The sequence below is a fragment of the Setaria viridis genome, chromosome 5, assembly GCF_005286985.2.
Source record: "Setaria viridis chromosome 5, Setaria_viridis_v4.0, whole genome shotgun sequence".
Classification (NCBI taxonomy): domain Eukaryota; kingdom Viridiplantae; phylum Streptophyta; class Magnoliopsida; order Poales; family Poaceae; genus Setaria; species Setaria viridis.
This window is the reverse complement of record NC_048267.2, coordinates 28,511,862-28,538,457: the sequence shown is the minus strand read 5'-3', so window position 1 is coordinate 28,538,457 and position 26,596 is coordinate 28,511,862. Positions and strand designations below refer to the sequence as shown.

General features: G+C 45.7%; 3 protein-coding genes across 3 annotated transcripts; 2 read left to right on the top strand and 1 right to left on the bottom strand.

Annotated features, from left to right (window-relative positions):
* On the top strand, nt 1-13,106 carry LOC117856527 (ubiquitin-like modifier-activating enzyme atg7). The gene is made up of 20 exons (XM_034738870.2): nt 1-251; nt 935-1,128; nt 1,209-1,394; nt 1,490-1,544; nt 1,643-1,737; nt 1,868-2,057; nt 2,147-2,264; nt 2,344-2,485; nt 2,597-2,746; nt 2,822-3,010; nt 9,620-9,802; nt 9,918-10,009; nt 10,182-10,329; nt 10,406-10,627; nt 10,722-10,871; nt 10,964-11,152; nt 11,231-11,413; nt 11,499-11,614; nt 11,736-11,883; nt 12,729-13,106. The coding sequence occupies exons 1-20, from the start codon at nt 107-109 to the stop codon at nt 12,894-12,896; spliced, it is 3,063 nt and encodes a 1,020-aa protein (XP_034594761.1). The 5' UTR covers nt 1-106; the 3' UTR covers nt 12,897-13,106.
* Nucleotides 13,107-13,783: 677 nt separating this feature from the next.
* Nucleotides 13,784-16,979, bottom strand: LOC117856528 (uncharacterized protein At1g03900). Its single transcript, XM_034738871.2, has 8 exons — nt 16,624-16,979; nt 16,445-16,476; nt 16,023-16,123; nt 15,869-15,941; nt 15,687-15,718; nt 15,425-15,515; nt 14,851-14,962; nt 13,784-14,273 (listed from the first exon to the last, which is right to left on the bottom strand). Exons 1-8 carry the CDS (start codon nt 16,720-16,722, stop codon nt 13,944-13,946), a joined length of 870 nt encoding a protein of 289 aa, XP_034594762.1. The 5' UTR covers nt 16,723-16,979; the 3' UTR covers nt 13,784-13,943.
* Nucleotides 16,980-25,104: 8,125 nt separating this feature from the next.
* Nucleotides 25,105-25,849, top strand: LOC117856395 (agamous-like MADS-box protein AGL28). Its single transcript, XM_072293995.1, has 2 exons — nt 25,105-25,697; nt 25,819-25,849. Exons 1-2 carry the CDS (start codon nt 25,105-25,107, stop codon nt 25,847-25,849), a joined length of 624 nt encoding a protein of 207 aa, XP_072150096.1.
* The last annotated feature ends 747 nt before the right edge of the window (nt 25,850-26,596 follow it).

Sequence of the window (26,596 nt, the reverse complement as noted above, 5' to 3'; positions counted from 1 at the left end):
CATACAGGTACCCTTCTTCCTCAGGGGGCAAACCAGAAAAAACAAGGGCAGAATCAGAACCGCCCGTGCCGCTCGCCGTGCCGGCGGAGGGAAAGAGGAGACAGCGATGGCGGGGGTCGGTGCGGCGGGGTTCCCGCGGCAGCTGATGGTTGAGTCCATCCCCTTCTTGGCGGATGTGGGGTTCTGGGATGCGCTCCGCCGCCTCAAGCTCGACGTCCTGGCCACCGACGACTCCCCAATCCCAATCACCGGTCCGCCCCGCTCCCAATCCCCTCTGTCTGTTTATTCGCAGAATTCCCGACTTGGGCAGGGAACGAGCGCTGAGCCGCTGACCCACCTGCGTTTCCGTGCTCCGCTCCCGGGCTTCCATAGAGCCCCTACCCGCTGTAGTTGCTTACCGGTTGTGATCCGCGTGTGCGGGCGCTTCGACTGGAGTTTCTTTGGTTGTTGTGGGGGTTCGCCGGGGTTGGTAGTTCTTGGACGCGATGTCGCCCCGGGGTTGCGTCCATTTTGAGTTTTGCTGGAGATGTACTAGCTTTTAGTTACTGATTTCATTTGATCTCTGTGCTCCACAGTTACGTCTGCTGCCGATGGTTTGGACGTTGGCTCTTGCTGGGGTTCGGGTTCACTGGTTCAGGAATTAGTGTTTGTCGTTCTACCGCTTTTGATTAGTGTGGTTGCTCTTTTTGAGCTGCTGGTCGCAATCTTCAGTCTTCACACACGAATTGTGATTCTGAGATGAATTATTTTATTTACAATGAGTTTAGTCAGAGCTCCTGTTGGGTTTCAACTCTAGCCTATCCCAACTTGCTGGGGACTGAAAGGCTATGTTGTTGTTATTGTACAATGAGTTTAGTCAGTGTCTTTTCATAGTTTTAGTTATATAAGAGGTCTCTGCATAAGCTAAAATAGTTCCTTCTGAACTTTAAACCAGGTTATTATGCTCCACGCCGGTTTCGCCAAGCAAGCTTGTTCAACCTACGTTCAGAATCATTGGTGCCACCTTCTCACAATCCGGTTGGCGACAGGAACAGTTGCCCAATCCTAGGGACCCTTATAAACACTAATAACATGAGGGGATTCCAAGACCTAGATAGGGAACTTCTTCTGAAAACAGAAGCGAAGAAGGTACACACTTGACGTGGAATTTACTGTCGTTTACGCATTTATTTTAATTGTCTAATTTTAGTTTGGATGTGCGGGGGCAGATCTTGCATGACATTGTGTCTGGTAAAGTAGAAGAGGATCCTGCACTGCTGCTTAGGTTCCTTGTGATATCATTTGCTGATCTAAAGAATTGGAAGATCTATTACAATGTTGCATTCCCCTCATTGGTTTTCAACTCGACCCTGCTCAGCCTGCAAGTCGCCTCAGAAGTGCTCAGCAACGAAGAGGTCATGTTCATGTGCACCTAATATTCAACAACAACACCAGTTTCCTTGTTTGATCCATCCGATTGGTACTGAGAGTTGTTTATTCTTTCCTGCAGGTAGAATCCTTGAAAATAGCATTGCAAGAGTGGCGCGCTTCTACTGAAACAACAGGTTTGAGAATCATGCCTACCAGCAAGTCGCATATGCTTGGAATGTTGTTAGTTTGTTCTGTTTATCTGATTAATTATTTGTTGCCATCATCTCAACAGTTATACCATTCTTTCTGGTTACTATATCCTCGGATTCCTCTGCCTCTATAAGACAACTTAAGGACTGGAAAACTTGCCAGGGGAAGTATCAAAAGGTAGGTCATGTCATCCATTCGATCATTTAAACTGGCTGAGTTTTGATAAATATTTTAGAAGAACATCCTTATTACCCAACTTCCTGTGTATCTTTGTGCTACATCTAAATTCATTGCTTTGCTGTCGCAGCTGCTATTTGGATTTTATGATCACGGACGTCGCCCAGATTGCCCTGGCTGGGCTATTAGAAACTACATTGCATTCCTGAGTATCCGGTGGAAGATTGAGAAGGTTCAGTTCTTCTGCTACCGTGAATTTCAGGGAAACCCTGATCTAGTACAATCCCTCATTGGCGAAGCATCATTTCCATCACCTTCTGGTATGAATATGGTGGTTTCAATTATAAAATAATCAGCCTGGCACTTTCACCAGCAATTTGTCCATTTCTAACACTGGCTGTTGTGACAGGCTGGGATGACCCTGATCATGTACCTGATGCTTTTGGATGGGAAGGAGTAAAGCCAGGAAAGGGAACAAAAGACATGAAACCAAAAGAAATAGATATTCAATCATCAAATCCAGCAAGGTAGATTGATTGCATATTTTGCTTTGGAAATAATCAACGATGAATAGAAAATTATCTTGATTTTCTATTTCACACACAGTCAGGATGAAGAAAAACAACTGATGCACTTAAAGCTTATGGGGTGGCGCCACTTTCCTGTGAATATAGACAAGTTATCTCAGGTTCGAGTTCTTGTCCTGGGTGCTGGAACTCTTGGATGTGAAGTTGCTCGCCTACTTATGGTTAGTGATTTGAGCTACTACTAGATTCCTATTCATTGTAACAAATCTAATAGAATGTAAGATTTTATTTCCTGCTTTTAATTTTGTATGCTGGTCACCATTTTTTTTCAGACCTGGGGTGTACGGAAATTAACTGTGGTTGACAGTGGTAGTGTTGCCATGTCTGACCTTGTCAAGCAATCACTCTACATAGATAAGGACTGTGGAGTCCCAAGAGCAACTGCAATAGTTCCACATCTAAAATCAAGATGTCCTGCAGTGGTGAGGACAGTTTTATCCTTGAAACATATGCTTTCGAATTTCTGTAGTGGATAAATAACGATCACTGCCATGTAGGAGGTTGAAGGCATCCAAATGGAAATACCGGTGCCTGGGCATCCTTATTCTCCCAGCAAAATGGCAGGTGTGCTTGATGACTGCAAGCATCTGCAAACATTAGTGGCTGCCAATGATGCAGTTTTCTTGTTAACTGATACTTGGGAGAGCAGGTGGCTCCCAACTCTTCTCTGTGCAAGCGAAAACAAGGTAAAGCTTGAACACGCTATCCATTGGCTATGGACCTCTGTAGTTGTTCTTATACAGCAATGTCCAAGTACTTAGTGTTAGATATGTATGTGCTATGTGCGTATATGGGCCTGGTGTGTATCACACCCAGGGCCAAGCCGGCTCCCTGCTGTGCCTAGATAGATTAGGATAGGCAGGTTATCCCTTGATTGGTTATGATTCTATAAAGCTCTCCCAAGGGCTTCCTATATATTTGTACATCTTGTATACCCTAATCAATCTATTATTCCACGCAATATCCATTGCTCTCATGGTATCACGAGTCCGGGTTTCTCCTGTTCTTGCTTCCGCAACCTAGCGCGCCGCCGCTGGCGCTGCTTTCTCCGCGCATTTTCTTGCTTGCCTCTGCCCAGCGCGCCCTCGTCGGCGCTGCTACCGCGCGTGTCCCTCGCGCTGCGAACCCCCCTGCCCCCCTTCCCCTGCACCGGCCCTCAGCCGTCGTTGCATCCCATGGTCAGCTCTTTGGCCACCGCCGCTAAGACCTCCACCAACGCCAAGTGCAACGCCGCGGAGGCCGAGGCAGCCAAGCGCGCCGCCGACGAGCGCGCGGCTCGCAAGAAGGCGCGCGCAGCCGCCCTCGCCCGCGTTTTCAAGGCTGAGGAAGAGGTCGCCACCGCTGCTGCTAGCCTCCGTGATGCCCTCGTGTGCGCCGCCGAGGAGCGTAAGGGCGCCCTGCCCAACTCTGAGGAGGAGGACGCTGTCGACAACGCCTCTGTCGTCTCCAATCAGGCGCCCAACAACGCCCACCGGGCCATGCTGCCGCACGAAGCTGCTGCCTTCTTGAATCTGCACGCGCAAGCCGTTGCTGCGCAGAATATCTGAAGTCTCATCCCCGTCATTCTCGACATCACCTCCGGCAACTACACGGTGGCGCGAGCAGTTCCTCCTCACCGTCAGCATGTACTCCCAGCAAGACCATGTCCTTCGCGATGTGCCCGCTCTGGCCTCTCCAGATTGGGGGGCGCATGGATTGCGTCGTCCGGTCTTCGCTCTACGGCACCATCACCAACGACCTCGTCGACGTCGTCATGGAGTGCGGCGAGCGCGGCGCCACCGGCCGTGCCACCTGGCTTGCCATTGAGACCCAGTTTCTCGGCAACCAGGAAACACGGGCCCTCTACCTCGACGCCCAGTTCCGGAACTTCGTCCAGGGCGATCTGTCCATCATGGATGCCCTCGGTGATCTTGGCAAGCAGGTCTCCGACCGTACCCTCGTCCTCAACATCATCCGCGGGCTCAACGAGAAGTTCGCCGCCGTTGGCCGTGACATTAGGCGCAGCCGCCCTCTCTGCACCTTCCTGGAGGCTCGCGATGACTTGCTCCTTGAGGAGCTCATGATGGCAAACCCTGCTTCGACTCCGTTTACGGTGCTCCTCACCGGCACCAGCCTCGGGCTTTCCTCCTCGCGCTCCCCTGGTTGGTCCAGCAACAACTTCGAGGGCGGCAAGGGAGGGAACTTCGGGTCCTCCAGCAGCACCTCCTCCAAGCAAAAGAGGGGTAAGCGCGGCGGCCAGCCGCGCCAGGGCAGCGGCGGCGAGGCCCCTACCGGCTACAACTCCAACGCCCAGGCTCCTGCTCCAGGCGCGGCATAGGAGACCGGCGGTCCCTGGACCTCCTTCTGGAACCCGTGGACGGTTACAATACAGATGTGCTCGGGTCCACAGCAGCAGCCCAACGCTCCCCTCCAGCCCGCTGCGCCTCCTCAGCAGGCTCTTTTGGCGCAGCAGCAGACCTTTCCTCGCTCAGCAGCAGGCCCTGTACGCCTAGTAGCAGGCGCAATAGCACGGCCTCCAGGCGCCACTCATGGGCCAACAGGTGCCTAAGGTCCCTCCGGGTTTTTACAACCCTGTGATGGGCCTGCCTTCCGCCTGGGATCAGCAGTCCCTCACCTCTACGTTCAGCACCATGACGCTCAACCAGCCGCAGACAAACGACTGGTATCTCGACTCAGGTGCCACCTCCCACATGACTTGAGATGCTGGTACTCTTTCATATTCATCTTTACCCGTGGTATCCTTTTCCTTCATCCATTGTTATCGGTGACGGCTCCTTGCTTCCCGTCACGGCTACTGGCGCAGCACACCTTCCGGGTCCTTTATCTCTTAATAACGTTCTAGTTTCACCTAAGCTTATTAAGAATCTTATTTTTGTTCGCCAGTTCACCTCTGATAACAATTGGTCTGTCGAATTTGATCCCGCTGGCTGTTCTGTGAAGGATCTGGAGTCTCGGAGGTTGATCGTCAGGTGCAATAGCTCTGGGCCGCTGTACCCCTTGCACCTTCCTATTGCTCACGCCCTCACCGCTATCTCCACCCGATCGGTGTGGCATTGCCGTCTTGGTCATCTTGATCATGAAGTTTTGTCCAAAGTCGCTTCTGCAATTCCTTTTTGTAATAAAGAAGTCAGTCCCATTTGTCATGTGTGCTAGTTAGGGCGTCATACTCGTCTCCTTTTTCAGTCATCAGCATCTCGAGCGTCTAGCAATTTTGATCTCATACACTGTGATTTGTGGATGTCTCCTGTTCATAGTGTCTCTAGATACAAATACTATTTGCTCATTCTTAATGACTGCTCTCATTACTTGTGGAGGTTTCCATTATGCCTAAAATCCAACACGTTTGCAACTTTGACTAACTTTTTCTCCTATGTGTGTACTCAGTTTAGCGCCACTATGAAAGCTGTTCAGTGCGACAACGGCCGCGAGTTTGACAACTCTAGCACTCGCACTTTCTTCATCACTCACGGTACCCACCTGCGCATGTCCTGCCCATACACCTCGTCCCAAAACGGCTGGGCCGAGCGCATGATTCGGAACGTCAACAATGTTGTTCGCTCTCTCCTGTTCTAGGCTAGTATGTCCCCTTCTTATTGGGTTGAGTCGCTGCATACTGCCACACATCTGCTCTTGCCCACCAAAACACTTGGCTCCTCCACGCCACACATGGCTTTGTTTGGCGCCCAGCCTTCCTATCATCACCTTCGTGTTTTCGGTTGCATGCTATCCTAGGGCGTGTTTGGCATGGCTTTGGAGTTAAACTCCAGCAACTCCAACCAATTTTCCAGCCAAACACCCCAGCTCCAAAACTTCATGGAACTGCCAACTCCATGGAGCTGTAGTGCAAATGGGGGTGGAGTTTTGGAGCACCTCTTTTGCAGCTCCAAAACCACCCAATATGAACCTCCTCGTAGAGTTGGTGGGTAATTCCCACCAATGCCACTGGTTACATAAAAAAACGGTTCATTTCTTTTCTCCTGAGCCCCCCTCCCCCGCCCCCCGCCGTGACTCCCTCCCCCGCGCTTGTCTTCCTCCCCCGCTGCCGGCCGCCATCTTCCTCCCCAGCCGCCCGTCAACGCACCGCCAGGCGGCCCCTCCTGCTGCCCTTCCTGACCGCTGCCGGCCACCCGACCCCCGCCGCCGTCCACCATCTGCCGCTGCCCCACCTTCTGCTTGCCCCGCTGTGGACCCCACCGCACGCCCCGGTCGCCTACCTTGCCGTCCCGCCGGTACAAGCGCGCGCCCCGCTAGCCCGCCGCCCCCATCTTGCCTGGGTGGGGCTCCTCCACCGCCGTACCAGGCCGCCGCCCTGAGACACGCCTCCCACGCGTCCCCACCTTTTCCCCCGCCGCCGGCCGCCCGAGTCCCGCCGTCCCGCCGTCCGCACCCCTACCCACGCCTTCTAAGAAAAAGATAGGGATAGAGAGGATGACAAGTGGGGCCTGAATTGGGGGGCAACAATGGCAATCCACACTGAAATCGGTCTTTTTTTGGAGCTGAGAGCACTCTTCTTCTGGTCAAACATCCCATCTAGACCACTCCAACTCCACCCAGAGCTGGCTCCACCTAGAGTTCTGGAGTGGAGCAGCTCCACCCAGAGTTGGAGCCATGCCAAATAGGGCCCTAATCTTTCCGCTACTACAGCCCACAAACTTGCTCCTCGTTCCACCTTGTGCGTCTTCCTTGGCTATTCTGCTCATCATAAAGGTTACCGCTGTCTTGATCTCTCCTCCAACTGAGTCATCATCTCTCGGCATGTGGTGTTCGACGAGACTTCGTTTCCCTTTTCCCAGCAACCATCACCACCCGCTTCTGAGGAGTTTGAGTTCTTATTGGAACCTACTAATGTGGTGCCAGGACCTATCGGTCCAGCACCTCTTCTGTCACCTGCAGGTTCAGCCCCAGGCGCGCTTGCACTACCACGTGCGGCTTCTGCTCCTTCGGTGGCCTCCACTCTGCCGCTGGGTGCTGCCCTGCAGCCGCTCGGTGTCAGCCCGGCTGCACCCTTCAGCGCCTGGCCGGCCCTGACAATGCCCTCACCGGCACACCTCTTGGCGTCTCTCCTAAGCCTGTTGTGCCTGGCCTCGCCGGCATTGCTGGCACGCAGGCCCCTAGCATGCCGCCTGCTAGCGGGCCGCACGCCTTCAGCCCCGGCTGGCCCCTCCATCGGTGCTACTGGCAGCCTCGCTGCCCCTGCCGGCATTATTGCCTAGCAGGGGCGCCCCGTCGGCTTTAGTCGGCCTCTCCAGGTCTACTCTCGCCGGCTTGTCCATGCTCCGATTCAGACGTCGCCCTGCGGCCCGTAGGCTCCTGCTCCAGCTCCCCTCCCTTGCGGTGCTCTTCCCGTGCATCCTGTGACAAATCAGCATGTCATGACCACGCGCGGGAAGCTGGGATTTTGTTTGCCAGCGCTGTTCCACTCCACCCCGCTGTCGCCACTGCCTCGCACCTACCGGAGCAACCTCGCTGATCCAAATTGGTGTCGAGCTATGCAAGAGGAATTTGATGCGCTCTTAGCCAACAATATGTGGGATCTCATTCCCCATCCTGCTCGGGCCAATGTTGTGACCGGCAAATGGGTCTTTAAGCACAAGTTCAAGGCAGATGGTTCTCTCGAGCGCTACAAGGCGCGTTGGGTGCTGCGAGGGTTTACCCAACACCCAAGGGTTGACTTTTCTGAAGACTTTTCTGAGACTTTCAGTCCCATTGTGAAGCCCGCCACTGTCCGCACAGTGCTCTCCTTGGCTCTCTTGCAACTGGCCGATTCATCAATTGGATGTGAAAAATGCTTTTCTTCGTGGGACGCTGTTAGAGACAGTATATTGTGCTCAACCTGCTGGCTTTGAGGATCCTGCTCGCCCTTATCATGTGTTTTGGCTTAATCGATCTCTTTATGGACTTAAGCAGGCACCCCGCGCTTGGTACAACCGTTTCGCCACCCACTTGTTGCAGCTTGGTTTTGTGGAGGCGAAGATTGACACTTCTCTGTTTGTGGATGACATAGTTCTCACGGCGTCCTGGACACCTCTGCTTTGCAGCACTATTGATGCCTTGCATCAGGAATTCTCCATGAAGGACCTTGGTGAGCTTCATCATTTTCTAGGTATGCATGTGCAGCACTCTGGTGATGGTCTTCTGTTGTCCCAGCGCTAGTTTATGCTGGAGATTCTGGACCGTGCCGGTATGACCGACTACAAGCCTTGTTCCACCCCAGTTGATACTAATCCAAAGTTGTCTGCTGCTGAAGGTGCTCCTCTTGTCAATGGCACTGATTTTCGGAGTCTTGCTGGTGCTTTACAGTACCTCACCTTCACACGTCCAGATATTGCCTATTCTGTTTAGCAGGTTTGCCTCCATATGCATGACTTGCAAGAACCGCATCTTGCTGCTTTGAAGCGCATTCTTCGGTATGTGCGTGGAACTCTTCACCTGGGCTTGCTCCTGTGACCATCTACTCAGTCTGATCTGCTTGTCTATTCCGACGTTGATTGGGCTGGCTGCTCGGACACCTGCAAATCCACTTCAGGCTATGCCGTGTTTTTGGGTGATAATTTGATCTCCTGGTCCTCCAAGCGTCAGAATGCTATCTCTCGCTCGAGTGCCAAGGCTGAGTATCGGGCGGTTGCCAATGCCATTGCTTAGGTTTCTTGGTTGCGCCAACTTCTTGTTGAGCTGCATGTTCCTCTGCGTCGCACCGCCCTGGTTTATTGTGATAACATTAGCACTGTCTACATGTCTTCGAACCCCGTTCAGCACCAGCGCACCAAACATGTGGAGATTGATCTACACTTAGTTCGTGAGCGTGTTGCCACCGGAGATGTCTGTGTTCTTCATATTCCGACGAGCTCTCAGTACGCTGACATCTTCACCAAAGGCCTGCCTTCTTCGGTGTTTAGGAATTCAGGTCCAGTCTGAACGTTCAAGCTGCCGACAATTAGACTGCGGGTGCGTGTTAGATATGTATGTGCTATGTGCGTGTATGGGCCTGGTGTGTATCACGCCCAGGCCCAGGCCGGCTCCCTGCTGTGCCTAGATAGATTAGGATAGGCAGGTTATCCCTTGATTGGTTATGATTCTATAAACCTCTCCCAAGGGCTGCCTATATATTTGTACATCTTGTATACCCTAATCAATCTATTATTCCACGCAATCTCCATTGCTTTCACTTAGCCTATGGCTGAGAGTTTCAGATCCAGATAGATTATTCACACATTTTTAGTTAAAAAGTATTCTTTAATCTCTACCTCTTCATTGTGTATATGCTGTACTAATGATATGTTGTACCTCCACTGCAGATTGCTATTACTGCAGTATTAGGATGTGACAGTTACATCGTCATGCGACATGGTGCTGGTCCAGGAACTAGTGGGGGTACAGATGAAGTGGCTGCTCAGATAGAAAATTTGTCCACAGAAGATGCTCTTAGCCATCAGAGATTGGGCTGTTGTTTCTGCAATGATGCTGCTTCCCTTTTTAATGTACATCAGATAAAGACTTTTGTTTTGTGAACATTCCTATTTGTTTCTGTTTTGTACTTATCATTTTTCCTTGTCTTATTATTGGTCTGTCATGTTCAATGTTATTCTTTTGCAGACAATTCCTAATGGAACACTACCTGGACTTACCTCAGTTGCATCTGGCAAAGCAGTGGAGCTCTTTGCTAGGATGTTACATCATCCTGACGAGTAAGATGCCTTAAAGTTAATCGCTGAGTCCAACTTGTGTTTGTGTAGCATTGATCTCAGTGAAAATTAGGTTTTTTACAGACATTGAATATTGGTTAAGCTAAGTTGTAGGGGAGCTTGAAAAACTAATCAGTCCACCATGTGGTGCCATAAGTATCATACCCTTTTGCAGGTTACATGCTCCAGGTGATATTGCTGGTATGGAAACAGAACATCAGCTTGGCCTATTACCACATCAGCTACAAGGATCACTCCCAAAGTGTGTTTTATCCATGGAACTTGGCAATTCCTCAGGCAACTGTACTGCATGTTCGATTGCAGTAAGTAAATTCTACCATATGAAATTACGTCCTCACAGTTTTATTGTTTTTAATGATAACATGCTAAACATTCCAGGTATTGTCAGAGTACAGAAGAAGGGGATTGGATTTTGTCATGCAGGCTATTAACTATCCAACATATCTGAAAGATCTTGCAGGCATTTCTAATTTGAAGAAGCCAGATCCTTGTCCTAAAATGCTGCCCAGCATCTCTGTAAATTCAGACAAGATTTCTGATGTCCGCTGTCTACTTTTGGGTGCTGGAACTCTTGGATGTGATGTTGCTCGCATTCTTATGGTCAATGACTCAATTTTGTGAATAATGGTAATTTTATGTCAACTACAACATATAAACTCACACAAATTCTGTTTTGGCAAAACCAACTTTGCAGGACTCTGGTGTACGAAAGCTAACAGTGGTTGATAGTGGTCGTGTAGTTGTGTCAAATTTGGCGAGACAATCACTCTACACTTGTGATGACCGTGGTGCCCCAAAAGCAACTGCCATACTTAGGCATCTAGTGGAGAGGTGTCCTTCAGTTGTGAGTCTTCACTTTCTTACCCTCAAAACTGTACTTCCATTTTATTTCACTATTTTCTCATCATAATGAATATGTACCATGCGCCCTTGCAGGATGCACAAGGCATTCAAATGGAAATACCTATGCCAGGGCATCCTGTATCTCCCAGTGAAGCAGCTGGTGTGCTCCAAGATTGCAAGCGCCTTAAGGAATTAGTGGCTTCCCACGATGCTATCTTCTTGTTGACCGACACAAGGGAAAGTAGGTGGCTTCCAACTCTCCTCTGCACTAATGAAAACAAGGTAAACCTTGTAGGCATCCTTGAATAATGTAGACCTTGGAATTTTGTTATATGCTAATAATGCCCCTCTGCATTGCAGATTGCTATTACTGCAGCGTTAGGGTATGATAGTTACCTTGTTATGCGACATGGGGCTGGTCCTGGCATAAGCTATGAAGCTTCAAATGTGACTACTGTCATGGATAAGCTGTCCACAAAGGATTCCCTTGGACGTGAAAGACTGGGGTGTTATTTCTGCAATGACGTCGTTGCTCCTGTTGATGTAATGTTCCATGTTTTGGAAATTATACTTGTTATATGCTTTTAACATGTTGCCACCAACAATCATGGCATTACTTTTGATGCAGTCTGTTTCAAATCGAACACTGGATCAACAATGTACAGTGACACGACCCGGGCTGGCCTGTATTGCATCTGGACGCGCTGCAGACCTCTTCACAAGAATGTTACATCATCCAGATGGGTAAGCAATTGGGCACCTGAAAGCTGGACTATGAATTTGTGTAACTTCCAAAGAAGATGCTAAGTGCATCCAATGAACAAAAGCAAGGAAATCTGATAAATACTTTTACTACCTGTTGCAGGATACATGCTCCAGGAGAGATTGCTGGTGCAAGCAGTGGCCATCCACTTGGTCTATTACCTCACCAGATCCGTGGATCACTCTCACAGTACAACTTATTAACCCTCTTGGGCTATTCCTCGAGCAATTGCACAGCATGTTCCAATGTGGTATGTAAACTTTCTACCGTTGCACAACATGCATGTTACATCTTGACTTATATGAGTTTTAGAGTCTGCATGAGTTAATAAGAGTTAGTGGGTGCCTGTCATGTATGTACTGCCTCCGCTTGGTGTCAGCATGAGTTATTAAGAGTTATAATAAGAGTCATTCTAGTTTTAGCCTAAGTCAAACCATCTAAAGTTTGACAAAGCTTATACAAAAAAGTATAAATATTTGTGATAACCAAATAGTTATTATTACATTCATCATGAAATATTTTTTCACAGTACCTATTTGGTGTCACAAATGTTGATGCTCTTCTCTATAAACTTAGTCAAACTTAAGATGATTTGATGTAGGATAAAACTAGAATGACTATCTTTTGGGACGAAGGGATTATAGGTTAGTGCATCTCTGTCGCATGTAGAAGTTACCTTGTTAGCCTATGTTACAGTGTTAGTCGTCCTGTGCGCCGGTTCATCACTGAATGAGTCTAGTGCTGCAAGTAGTTAGCTGTACATGCATGGTTAGTTGGGACTTCTGAGGCATGGCATGAGACCCGGGCAGTAGATGCACCCTTGTGCATGTAAGTTGGGCTACATGAGCCAAGTGCTCGGTATGGTTGTTTTGAACTGAGAATACAGAAAGGAGAAATGCGTGCATTGCCGCAAATATGGGTGCCTTTGTGTGTGTTGGCGTGAGGTAGCTTCTATGAAGTGCTTGCGCGCGTTTGTTCTCGTGAGTTTCATCCTTGGCCGGCTCCAAGTTTCCAACAATGCAAACGATACTATTAGAATTTTGCTGATAGCTATGCTGTCGATCTCTTATGTGATTACATGCAAAAATATCGCAGGTATTGTCTGAATATCGGAGTAGAGGAATGGATTTTGTGATGCAAGTGATCAACGAACCAACGTATTTGGAAGACCTCACCGGCCTCACGGACTTGATGAAATCCGCAGCTTACACTGAGGTCGAGTGGGTAGATGAAACTGATGAAGACGATTTCGCCGAGATCTGATAATCACATGGTTTTAACGGCTGTAAATATCATCTCCTACATTATGATTCACGAGATGATGAAATAACATTGCGTGGGATGGCTTCACTCAACAATACCAAGCAATCAAGCAACCACCCTGTAAATACTTTGTAACATTGTGTTACGTTGCTAGCTTTTACACTTTGTAATGCACGAATAGAAGTCAAGCCAAAATACTGCTAGTTTTCAGTTCGCGTTGTCAACTCAGCAAACGCTATTAATTCTGGAGAGTCGCGATTTTACCCTACACGCGCTTGTTCTTGTGCCCAGCCGGCGGCTTGCTGAAACGCACGTGCTCGGCGAGGCAGAACCCGAAGAAGGCAGACGTGCATGCCAGGTCGGTGATCATGACGAGCACGCCGGCGACGGGCCCGACGGCCACGGCGAGCAGCGCGGCCAGGAAGCCGGCGCAAAAGACGAGCGGGAACAAGAAGACGAGCGCCTCCACCGGGACGACCGTGCTGGCGGCGAGGTTCTGCGTGAGGTAGTAGGCCCAGAGGTAGAGCAGGAGGCAGAGCACGGCGCACAGCTCCGACACGAGGCACAGCGGCGCTGTGCCGTGGCTGCAAGCCATGAGCACCATCATTCCGGCCAGGAGCAGCGACAGCGAGCCCACGGAGACAGGCGCAGGCCCTCCGCTTCTTCTCTTCCTCGCGGCCGGCGGCGCCGTCTCCGTCGACGGACAGGCGCTCCATCTCGGAGGAACAGCCGAGACGATGATGTTGGGCTGGCTGGTGGATTTTTATAGAGCCCGAATACGTACCGAGCCGAGGTCGGAATCGCTTGGGAGTCCGAATTGCTTCCTGAACTCTCATCGGATTTGGAAACAAAATCGGTAACCTTTGGGTAAAAATGTTTCTGGCAGCTACTGAAAGGTACAAGGTTTGTATAGCTTATGAGATGGTACAGTAGCTCTCTATACATCAACACGAGTGCCGGCAAAAGTCACAGCTGATTGAAAGTGGGCAAAATAAAAATAAAAGGCAGTCTGAGTAACATGTTGTATGTACAAAATACAAAGATACATCACCCGGCAGCCTGGAAGTCCCCAAAATCTTCATCGACGGTTTCTTGCTCGACCTTCTCAGCAGCAGCTGGTTGCTCAGGAGAAAGTTCGGTTTTGGCGGGGATACCGCTGGTTGTGCTGGTGGGTTCAGCAGCAGGTTCTTGTGGAGGAAATTCTGCTTTGAAGGGGGAAGCGGCTACTCCAGAATCCGTTGGAGAGACGGGTGAAGGTGGAGGTGGGGGTAGTTTAAGGGAGACAGGGGCCTCCTTGGAGTTTGTCTTTTCACTCAATGAGAGTTTGTTTAGGCCTTGCTCAAAAAATGCTGATTTTGTCTTGGTGCCGGTTTCTTTCTGCACAGAACAAAAGCAAATCCAGACACTCAGAAAAATCAAAGACAAATATTGCTATAAAAATTGAGCAAAAAGGGATACAGGCACATGCTACAAACACTTTATTTATGCAAAATTCGGCAGCACTGCAAATACCCTTCAATGCAGTACAGTAGGGCTCAATTTTTAAAGGTTCCTATGCAAGAGTAGCTCAGAGCCTCAAACTAACATGTTTATGGATATGCAAAGGGATTTGCAGCTCAAATGCCATAAGAGAAATCTCGATGGAAACTATGCATAAACAGAACTGAGATTCGGTTTAGAACTGGCTGTATATTTTACATTGAAATAGTCTAGGTCAACATGGCTTAGAATCTTAGATTGATCAGGTTATTTAGACACTTATAGATTGACAAGGATTCCATGATCCAGCTGTTTATAGCTATCCTTCCAATGAACATGTCATTGCTTCAACAACCTAGGGTACAACTACAGAGCAAAATCCTATATTCTAGTTATGCAGACCTTAGAAACGATCTCTCATCAACAGGGTCTCTGATTCATTTTCTTCCAGTAAAATATTTGGATGATAACTTACACTTTTAAGCTGAAGAACCAAAGTTTCCCCTTCTTTGAGGCTGTAATCCACTGACGATTGCTTCTCATAGTGCTGAACCATCTCTTCAGCGGCCTTCTTCTTGTTTAGATATCTTTGATAATGTAAGAGACGAACAAATCATACAGGAAACTTAGTGCATTATATAAAGAAGATATTTGAAGCATGATCACACTATTATAATCAAGGAAAACGAAATGAATTCCTTGCGGAAAATACAGCAATATTTCATAAAGCTCATATTAAAACACAGTTGCTGTCAGGATCTGCTAGACCCAGACCAAAACAGGAATCAGAACTCGAGTAAAGATGAGTACTAGCCTGACACTTGCCAACTAAACTAAGATCTGACTGCATGGGTAGAGGATCAATAATTTGATGCTGAAAGATCTGAGACAACAATCTACCATGTATTATGGCTAATCGAAATCAATGGTAAATGCCATATCAAATAGAATTCCACATATAACTATTAGTCATTGAGAATTGCACAGGGGGGGAAATCGTGTGCTTTTTTATGATAGGCATATCATGTTTCAAATGAACAGAAGGATACTTCATATGATCATGTAGAGCAGCTTGGAAGTCATATGCTTCAGGTCTTTCGCGGAAGCCTAAACCTATGAAAGCATGACGCTGACGCCCATCTGCAGTTCACAGTAAGGTTTGTTATGTTTCCAGTATATTACCCAATTTAGTACTGCATTGACCACACCGCTTCAAGTTAAGTACCAAATGCTATGATCATCAACTCAACACTAAATAAAACATTAAAGCACAAGGAATATCATAGAACCCAAGAAAGAGACAGTCATCACCTATATTCTCTTCAACGCGGAGTACAAAATATCTGCAAGAGAAATATTTGAGCAGCAAGAATCATTTCAGGTTCTGCTTATTCAGTCTTCAAGTAGTTTATTTATGGACACTGGGAAATACAAAGGCATGTACTTCATTGTAGGTTATTAGACTATATTTTGTGGCAGCACTAGATACAGACCTGCTGCTGTCAATTACAGGTTCCACCGGATGTTGCTCACCCTCTCTGAGAAATGCCCTAGCATACAGCTCCCCTGGAACACATTCACAGAATTAATACTGCAAGCGAAAAAAACAAAGGAAAAAGCACTAACATGAGTAAATGGCTACTGTACCTGTGTTCTTATCTTCCAATTTGATGATGCATTCCTCACCCTTGCTGACAACCTTAAGTGCCCCTTCCCATGCCCATTTGTTGACGTTCCACTCATCCGCCCTGGATTTTACCACCAGCGCAATCAATTATTCCCATGGAACAACAAATGTATCCCAATATCCCAATTTATACTAAGTCAGAAAGGAACAATCCCGATTGTGAAATGAATGGCTCACAGGGCCTCTGAACAAATAGAAGCAACCAAGAATCGGTGAAACGTGGCAACCCTTAGCTAATTCAAACTTTTAGGATCGATCTAGCTCATGCACGGACAGGAACTCCTAATTGTGTCTACTTTACTGACCCAGACAGGAAGAACTACATTATTATACAACTCCTAAAGTCCGCAACCACATCCTTTGGCGAGCCCGAGAAGTGTACCTGTAGGAGGCAGCCGTCTTCCTCGGAGGTATCTGCGCATAGACCAACAATAGAATTAGCATGTTTCAGATGAACGACGCCGCTCAAACGTGCAGAGAATGGGCTGGCATGGGCACAACACAGGGCACTGCTACGCTAAACTGTCCACGAAATGGAACGCGAAGGGCGTGGGGGCGCACCAGGTAGACGTAGCACTCGGCGACCTGGAACAGCACGATCTCCAGCGGCTCAGCCTCCGCCGGCGCCGGCGCCTGCTCGCCGTAGCCGCCGCTCGCCATGGCGCCGGCCGCAGAAGCGCCGGAGGGTGCTCGGCCGCGAACCGGTCGTGGGCGTGGCGGATCGTGCCGAGCGGTGAAGGGGAGACGGCGGGATCGGGAGCGGCTGGGCCGGATCCGAATGCGGCGTGGCGGAGCAGCGAGTCCGGTCGTCGGTCGAACCAGAAGAGGAGACGGAGGGGAGAAGGAAGAAGGTGCGGGGAAGGATTCTGGTGCGGGGTCGGGGCCGGAGCCTGGTTCGGGCTCGCGGGCGGCACGCAGACGCGACTACCGCAGCAAGCAGTTTGGTTAGTCAAACATGGCCCGGGGCCACTCTTTTGGTTTTCTTCCCTCTTCTCTCTCTTTTTTTTCTGTCTCACGCAACGGTGACTGTTTTTTTTTTTAGGGCATCGACGGTTACTGTTACCAGTTTAACACAACCATGAGCTACTTGATTACAAGACTCACTGAAAAACGAAAAATAAAAGCACTAAAACTAAAGCTAAGCTCCTTGATTTCGTTGATGATGACTGCAGCTGCTTATCGTTGCAAGTTCTTGCTGTTCCATAGCTTGCCTAATGCTTCACAGTCCGTCTCCATGATCAAGCGTGTCGCTCCTCGTTGCCGTGCAAATATATGCCATCCCTGCAAGCTTGAGTAGAGGTAGGAATGGATTGAAATCCATATCCAATATAAAGAAATCCAATTAAAATCCAAGAAAAATAATCCATATACAATCCAATCCTAATGTAAAATGGCTAATGTCCAATCCAACTTCTTTTCAGTCCAAGTCCATCCAAAAGATCCAATAATAGAAATTTAGTATAAGTAATTTGCATAAGTCAAGATCAAGGGTCGGATCTTAAAATTTAAATCTCACATTCATACCTTACAATTTCAGTAAAATTAGTTGAAATTTATTAGAGATAGCTCAGTATGATAAACTGCTACTCCATTTATATTAGTGTGGCTAGATTCACATGTGAGCCCACGTTAAGAACTGGACCTAGAATCAAAACCTCGCGTTCACACTTTAAAATTCCAATGAAATTAATCGAAATTTGTTGGAGATGGCTCACTACATTGGCTAGCTACTTCGAGCATATTAGTGTGGCTAGGGATGGAAATCAATAGGATTTAGATGGAATCGAATTCGGATAGCACTTTTTACCACATTTTTATTCGAATATGAATTCGGATTTGAATGTTGTTGAATGCGAATGCAAAACGGATAGCTTGGAATTTGATATATATTCGGATATCCACTTAATTTCGATGATAGCAATTGGCAAGTATCCATTTCTTTTATTAATATTTTTAGAAGAACACAATCATCATTACACGTACAAAAATATGTATGAATCAAATATAACACATTTAGAAAGAGATTATTCATTTAAAATATTTTTATAAAACTATTGTAGTAAATTAATATTGACGCTCGTTATTGACACACTTTTACCTTGTTTATCTTCAATAATAACATGAATTTATACCTAAACTATTGATCACACCTAATAAACCGGTCATTTTCACATGCGCAATATATTTTAGGGATATTTTGTTTTTGCAAGAAATTGGACCTAAAAGTATATTTTTAGATAATGCCTTGAACGAGTAACGAACCTGTTAAAGACGAAGACCAGCGAGCTCAGAAAGAGCACAGGCTGATCGGTCTGGTGAAGCCTAAACTGATCGGTCAGGGGTCTTCTAGCCTTCTCCGACGCTCCTTTTTAGCAAGCACTCCTCCGAGATTACTTGAGGGCTAAGTTTGTGAAGATATGGCAAGGATCACTTCAGGATCAAAGAGGAATCAAAGAGGATCAAGTGGAGATTTGGAAAATTATTAAAAATCAATCTCATCTCGAAGCTACCGACGTGCCAAGCCCACATGCAAGTGAAAATAAGACTTCAGAGCATCCAACAAGACTTGGGGCCCAAGCCGATCGGCCTGAACCCTCCCAGGCTGATCGGCCTGGGGTTTTCCTTCGTCCCCTCGCCTTCTAATTTTTGCCACGTGCTCTCCAAACTATAAATATGCCGAAAAACCACCAAGCCCCATATCCAAGATGACGTACTCGACATGAAGCAACAAAGAAGCAGAAGGAGCTTGAGGGACACCTCTCCAGAGAGCAGAGGGCCGTGCAGCTGTCAGGGGTTAGCGTAGCTGAACCTTTGACGGCGTGATCACCCTGCAAGGAAGATCACGCTGGAGTTTTGGAGCTAGGAGTCATCAAGATCAAGTTAGGATCCTGGTGGTGATCTTGTGACGTACAATCATTCACGGTGAAGTAAATAGATATGTTCTTGTTTTTAGCAATCTAGCTATCTCCTTCTATGGTTTTATACTCTCTCGGGTTTGCTTGCTTTTCAATCTATGATCGATGATAGATTGCTTATGATGTTCTTGTGATCATGGTGATCGGATTTGCATGCCTGATCTACCGATGAGTATAACATATTCTTTTGATCGTGCTCTTAGTCTACATATGCTGATAGAGGGGATCGTTATGAGATCTTTCTTGTGTAAGACAGGGGGTTTCGGGAGTCGGACCGGAGGTTTAGATTTAAAGATACATTTTATTAGGATCATATATGTGTTTCTTTGCTATCCATGCTCAGAATTACAACATATGCATAGTCTAGATTGCTCTAGATTGATTGCCTTTACTCCATCTGTTATATGTCTATACATGCTTAGTAGATTGGATCTGAATCTCTCATAAACACCAAGTTAATACTAACAATGATACTTGAAATAGATCTTATGCTATAAGTTCCACGAATTGATAAACCTTGGGGGAGTACTCTGAGGGAAAGTTATAACTGATTCGTGCAGATGTGGTTAAAACTAGCGTGCTAATTGCCGTCAACAATTAATAAATATTAAAAATTAAATAAAGCTTATATAAATATTTAACAATAATAAAATAAATTATTTGAAGTAATTCAAAATCAACAAATATATTAGTTTAAAAACTAAATCACAATAAATATTTATTATATGATTTAGAGAAGTGATTATGGTATACAAATGCAAATAATATCGGATATCCATCCACATCCACATTTATTTCGAATACAAATACAAATTCGGATAGTGAAAAACAAATTCGAATGTATCCACTTAAGCTACCACATTAGAAACGAATGCGGATACACATATCCATATATCATGTTTTAGTGGATACCAATTTAGATATCTGTATACCACTTTTCCACCCCCAAAGTGTGCCTAGATTCATATGCGTACCACGTCAAGAGCTAGATCATAGAAATGAAACATGACGTTCACATCTTAAAATTTTAGCAAACTGAATGAAATGTGTTAGATATGACTCACAATTATGGCCAGCTACTTTGTGCAAATTAGCCGGTAAGATCTACATGTGGGCCCCACGTCTACATAAGTCCAAGTTTAAGCAAAGATAGGTCAAGCGACGACTTGGGCCATGGACTCTTTTGCTAGGGTGAAGGGCTAGTACTTGAGTAAACTTTGAGGTGTCAATCATATCTTATGAAGTGGAGGAATGCAATGCATCTAATATTTATTGGATCATATGATGGAGTAGATTATGGATATAGATGCAGTATTGATCATATATGATGGAAAATCCTAACTCATTAGCTCAAGGTAGATGTGCTCAATGGATATACGATGATGAAATCCCTCAAGTTGATAATGATCAAGTATTGCATAGATAAAGACATATAAGCCAAAATGGATAAAATGTTGTGCAAATTTAACCTTGAGTATAGATATGTTGTACTGTCAACCAAATGGATAAAATGTTGTGCAAATTTAACATTGAGTATAGATATGTTGTACTGTTAAGAGGGATGAAATATTGATTCAATAATAACACCAAAACTACTCATTGTTGATCTATGTGAGATAGCCTTGAGAGAACCCTCGAGTGTGCTGACTGCCTGACGTGGCCAAAGACGGCATGAACGGTTTCTGTTGGGTTTAGGGCTAGATAACGAGTCGACTCGGCTCGTCTTGGCTCATTCCACCTCGTTAAGATAACAAGCTATAAAGGCTTCTCAGCTCAGCTTGGCAATGCTGGTGACAGTTAGCACACCAGTTTGAACTGCAAGCGCACGGATCAGTTGTAGCTCTTCCCTCAAAGTATACCGCCAAGGTTTATCAATCCGTGAAAGTTATAATACAAGAACTATTTCAACTAGTATTGTCAACATGATTCAAGTTTATAAAGGATTCAGATCTAATAGCATATACATACAAATAGGAGATATGAGCAAGAGATAATCAATCTAGAGCAACCTAGACTATATATATGAAGTAATTCTGAGCAAGATAGCAAAGTAAGATAGATGTGATTCTTATTCAAAGCCTCTTTAAATCTACTCCTCCATTCATACTCTCGAAAACCCCACCTTAAACAGAAGCAGATCTTGTCATGATCCCCCTATCAGCGTTGGCAGATTAAGGATACGAACATAAAAAACTTGTCATGCTCATTGGTAGATTAGTCATGCAAATCTATTCACCATGACCACATAAACACCCCATGCAATCTATCATTGATCATAGGTTGAAAACAAGCAAACCCGATAAAGCATGAAATCATAGAAGGAGGCACTTTGATCGCTGAAGAATTGGAACACATCTATTACTTCACCATGAATGATTGTACATCACTAGATCTCCATCGGGATCCTACCTTGATCTGTTGAGCCTAGCTCCAGAACTCCGACGTGGATCTTCCTCGCAGGATTACCACGTCAACTAGGGTTTACCTAAGCTAATCCACTAGAAAATTGCACGGCCCTCGGCTCTCCAGAATGGTGTCCCTCAGACTCCTCTGCTTCTCTGCTACTAGGTGATGAATGCATTGAATGGATGCTCGTGGTGATGGAGAATGGGGGCATTTATAGTGTGAGGAGGTTGTGGCTCAAATAGGAAGTCAAGGGGGGTACAGGAATGGCCCAGACGATCGGCCTAATTCGGTACAGGCCAATCGACCTGGCCCTTCCTTTTGGCCTATTGTGCCTCCCTTCATTCCCATGTCTTCTCTGATGTTCTGGAGGCTTCTTTTCACTTGTATGTGGGCCTGGCTCAACGATAACCTCGGGATATGAATGGTTCTTGATAACCTACCAAATCTTCACTTGCTTTATCTTGATTTTGAGATCAACTTACCATATCTTCAGAAACTTAGCCCTTAAATCTTCCTGGAGGAATGCTCGTCGAAGATGAGTATGAATAGGCGCCATGGACCCCCTAGGCCGATCAGTTTGGGCTCCATAGGCAGATCGGCCTATGGCCTTTTTAGTTCCTTTAGCCTTCATCTTTCTTTGGGTTGTCGTTGGTTGTAGGCCTCATCCAAAATAGAATGTCCTCCAAAATACAATGCATATGCGAAAACTGCCCGATTATTGAGAATGATCAATAGTTATGATATTAAATCCATGCCATTATTAAGGATAAATAGGGGTAAAAGTATGTCATTAATGAGCACCAACTGATAGCTCCCTCAAGCTGCTCGTTAGCTCACAAGCTTTGGCAAAATACATGAGTTCAAACGAAAAGACAAATTAAACAAGATTGCAATTGCAATCAAAGCAATACTACTGAATCATGCAAAATCACTTCAAGTTAAACCTTAAATCAAACAAAAATAAAGAGTAGCGGTTGTATCAAGCAAAATCTAGTCCAAATAAAGAACTAAAGAATTAAATAAAATTGATATGTTGCATCCTAATGGGTAGCAGCAGAAGTTGGTGCGCCTCCTCATCCTCCACCATAAACTTCCAGACAGAGGGAGCGACCGAGCAAGCATGCGAGAGCCAAGCAGAGATGGAGGGACAGACGAGGTTGGCTACTTGCAGCTGAGCTGGGCAGGCATTGGTGGAGAGTTGTGGGTGGTAGTGCATGAAAGGGAGAGGGAGTCAAGATGTGAGAGGACACAAGAGGCCACTTGCGAGCAGCTGAGCGTGCGTGATGCGAATGGATAAGGTTAGAAGGAAGGGATGGAGCGCCGGAGGCCTAGGCCTAGAGGATTGTATATGATGCTAGGCTTAAAGCGTGCGTTGGCTTTTCACTAGTTCACTGTTTGGCTTGCTGACCTAGTGCACTGCTCGGCTCATTAATATCGTGAGCTGCTAACTTCTAACAGCTAGTTTCCTTGGAGTTCGGTATTTTTACCTCTTGGCCCTCTATATTGAGGATTGCTGGTCATGTACGACTTTGAGACAACCTAGAGGCTGGAGAAGCTCTCACCAACCTTTCTTTTTTGATACTTGTGCAATTTGAGTGAAATCTTTAAGTTTGGGAGAGGGAGGGAGAGAGGGGGAGGGGAAGGGGGGAGAGAGAGATTGTGTGTGAGCACAATAGAGCACTATATAGCCTTGAGCATTTGTGGGTGGCGTCAAGCAACTCATGAAGCATGTGTTACTCTTGGAGGTGAAGCCTCCTAGATGGATAAGCATTGCCGATAGGCTCCCAACCTTGCGGTGAGTCATGAGCAAGTTTGTGTAGGTTGCGATCTTGCCTCTGCAAGGGAAAAGATTTTCTAGTGGAATTGACGAACGTGGCTGAAAGAGACTCGAATAAAAGGAGGGGGTTGAAAGAGAGACTCGTATCCTAAAAGCTATTCAATGGAGATGTAGAGTTCATGGTGGTGAACCTGAACTTTGATGAAACAATTCTCGTGTCTTCGATTTGGTTTTCCTTTGAGGTGATGGACCCCCAAATACCTGTTGACGACCGTTATTTCAAAATTTCAACCACCAATCTTTCGGTGAATAAATAGGGTATACATATTGTTATATGAGTTATTATCTTTAAACTAATAATTTCCATGAGTTTTGGTGGATTGAAGTGTTCCACATGAATATGTCCAAAGTAAGAATGAGATGATAATATCTAGTGGAGCATATGCAATCATGGTGCAAATGGACTCCGAGTTACCATCATTACAAGCAATCTCAAAATGCAAAATTGTAACAAAATGTGCTCTTGCGGTCTAACGCCTGGCATCACTGGTTGGCACCAACAGAAGAGCTTATTTGTAAGAGCTTAAGTTTCAAGATTTTTTGGAGATGAATATACCTAGCTGCACAAACTCATGTAGCTGGTGTTTGAGAGACTTATCTAGTTATTTGATTCAAATTAGACAAAAAAAAATTGAGCACATTAATCTATTTTAGACTACAAAATCTATTGTAGGGAGTCGTGGAGCATGAGCTCCCTTGGACAAGCCCTAAGTGTGCCAATGATGTGACGAGGAAGGTTGAGTTAGGAGAAATATTTCACAAATTGACCATGTCCTTTTAACTTTGTTTGATGTAAGCAACAGATTTTTAGAATTTGATTTACTAATATAGAGGAAATTGCATTAACAAAGTCTTACAAAAGTGCATCATCTCTCAAATATTGTTAGTTTGTTGGTGAGCTAGCATCATGAGTTGATGAAATAGCTTAATGGTGAGGGGAGATAAGCACCGTGGTGAGATGATCAAGAAACTGATCAACTATAACTAGCTACTATTATAATTTTGAGGATATGATAGACTGTATGAAACTTGTTAACAATATTCAATTATCGGGTTTGTTCTAGATTTGATAAACTTGGAATACTTTATGTGAAAAAATATGGTCAAATTGTGGTAGATATATTGTGTGCATCTCGTGTCGGCACACTTATATGGTGAGGGGCGGACCCCCTTGTCTTTGGCAATTGATGCCGAGATATCTAGAAGCTGGTACTTTTAGTATGTTATTATGCATCCAATAGTTTGACAGATCACATTAACCATTATGATTCCAATGATTGAGATATATTTTTTATAGCAAAAAGGTAATGCAAAAGATTGGATTTAAATGATTTATTAACTAATGGTCAATTTATACTAAGATTTGTTTGATCACTAATAAATGCCAAGAATATTTACAATATTTTATATTGGTAGGATAAGCTTAGCTGGATACAAAAAGGGATGTTAATCAATACTTGCTTAAAATGGTAATGTGATAGTTAAAGGATCCCATTAAATAGATGCCTTTTTCTTTAAAAATCAATAAATATTTGACTAATAATTGGCTAACAGATGTACACAGCTATTTCAATTAATAAGAATCCAGTAGTTTACCCACAATTTTATTTACAAGCTTTCTAATGGTCACAGACAAGTGGGCCTATTTTTTCCGTGCAAAAGAATGACCTAGTGTTCAGTGACTTGAGGTAAGAATTCTACATGAAATGTGTTCACATTTTGAAATCTCATGAGATTTGATTCCCTATGTATCTAAATTTCTTCTATATAAAGGCAAGGGGTGCGCATCTTCATCCTCACCAAAACACAATTGCTCTAGCAAGAAATACATTCCTTAGCCTACTCATATATTCATTGTAGTAGCTTTCATTTCTCCATTTCAGGATGCCAAGGAGAAGTAGGAGGTCAGGAGTGAGATTCATTGAGGATGATAGAGACCGTAGTCTCACATTCTTCAAGCGACGATACGGGATTTTCAAGGCCGCTTCTGACCTCTCCACCCTTACGGGAACGAGGGTTGCTGTGGTGCTAGAGTCCATAAATGAGAGGTTTTCCTCTTTCGGCACCCCAGATGCTAGCCCAATTGTTGATGCTTTCCTTTCAGGGGATATGCCAACTGAGTTCGACACCAGTGAAGAACAGAAGGTTAAAATCACCAACTTACAAAATGAAATGTTCCAGCTGGAGAAAGACAAGGCTATGGAGGACAAGAGGAAGAAGGAGAACATCGCATGGACCAAGGAGATCCAGGAGACCTCAAGGATGACCAAGTATGTTTATGGTAAGGAAGATGATCTTGATGCCACTGAGCTATATGAGATGTATCGTGAGCTCTCACGGATCAAGCAAGAGACTGATGAACGCTTGACAACCTTGCTACATGATAACAATGTAGAAGCCGATGGTCGGCTAAGAGATTCATCACTATTGCAACCTAGTTGGTGGCGCTCAATGCATCCACAAGTTACACCACCAACGTATTCTCCATGGGCACCTTTGCAAGCATCCTTCCAGCACCAAGGATCATCCTCATCCCATCAAGTGCTAGCAAGGTTAGGCTCCTCATGTTCATATTCTGTGATGTTTCCATCACAACAGGTACAACCAAAACTGCAACATCGTCCTTTAGTGCCATTGGCTCCTTCCATTGTTCGACTCCAAGCACCAACGTCTAAGGAAGCCTACCCTTTCAAATATAATATTCGTGGCCTAGACATCAGTGGTAAAAAATCATACCCACTCTCATTCTCTCCTATATCACCTTCACCACCATCCCAACCACCATCACTGCAAACTCCACCATCAAATGATTCATCACCTCTATCACTGTCACCGCAGTTTTCATCCCCAATGGATCTAGTGCCCCAACAACTTCCTTCCAATGCACAGAATTATAACTCTCTGCATCCACCTCAAAACTATGCAAATGCTAGCTCAACCTATGAACTAGATTTTGAGTTGGGAAACACCAGCGGTAATGGAGGCCAAACCGGTGGTGCTCACATCAAGGGGTTTGATTTATCTACTCCGCAACAAGGTGATGGCTGTCTTAGAGTTACGCCTGAGGCTTCTTCTGCTGGAGGAATCTCTAATGGCGATGATGCAGGAAGTAATCTTGGTGACTTGAACTTCCCTTGGTACTAGGTGATACAAGAATTGTTGCAATGGTTATGTCATTTGTGATAAGTTAAATTTGCTAGATAGCTAGCTTGTCATTTGGCAAATGAATGAGGATTAGGTCGTCCAGTCAAACCTCGTAGGGACTTATGCATGTATGGGTGCATTGAGGACCTAACTCTTGAAGTTTGTTTCTTGAGTTCAATCCTTACATCCCTGCAATGCCTTTGAAATCTTCAATGTTATTGAATAAATGGTT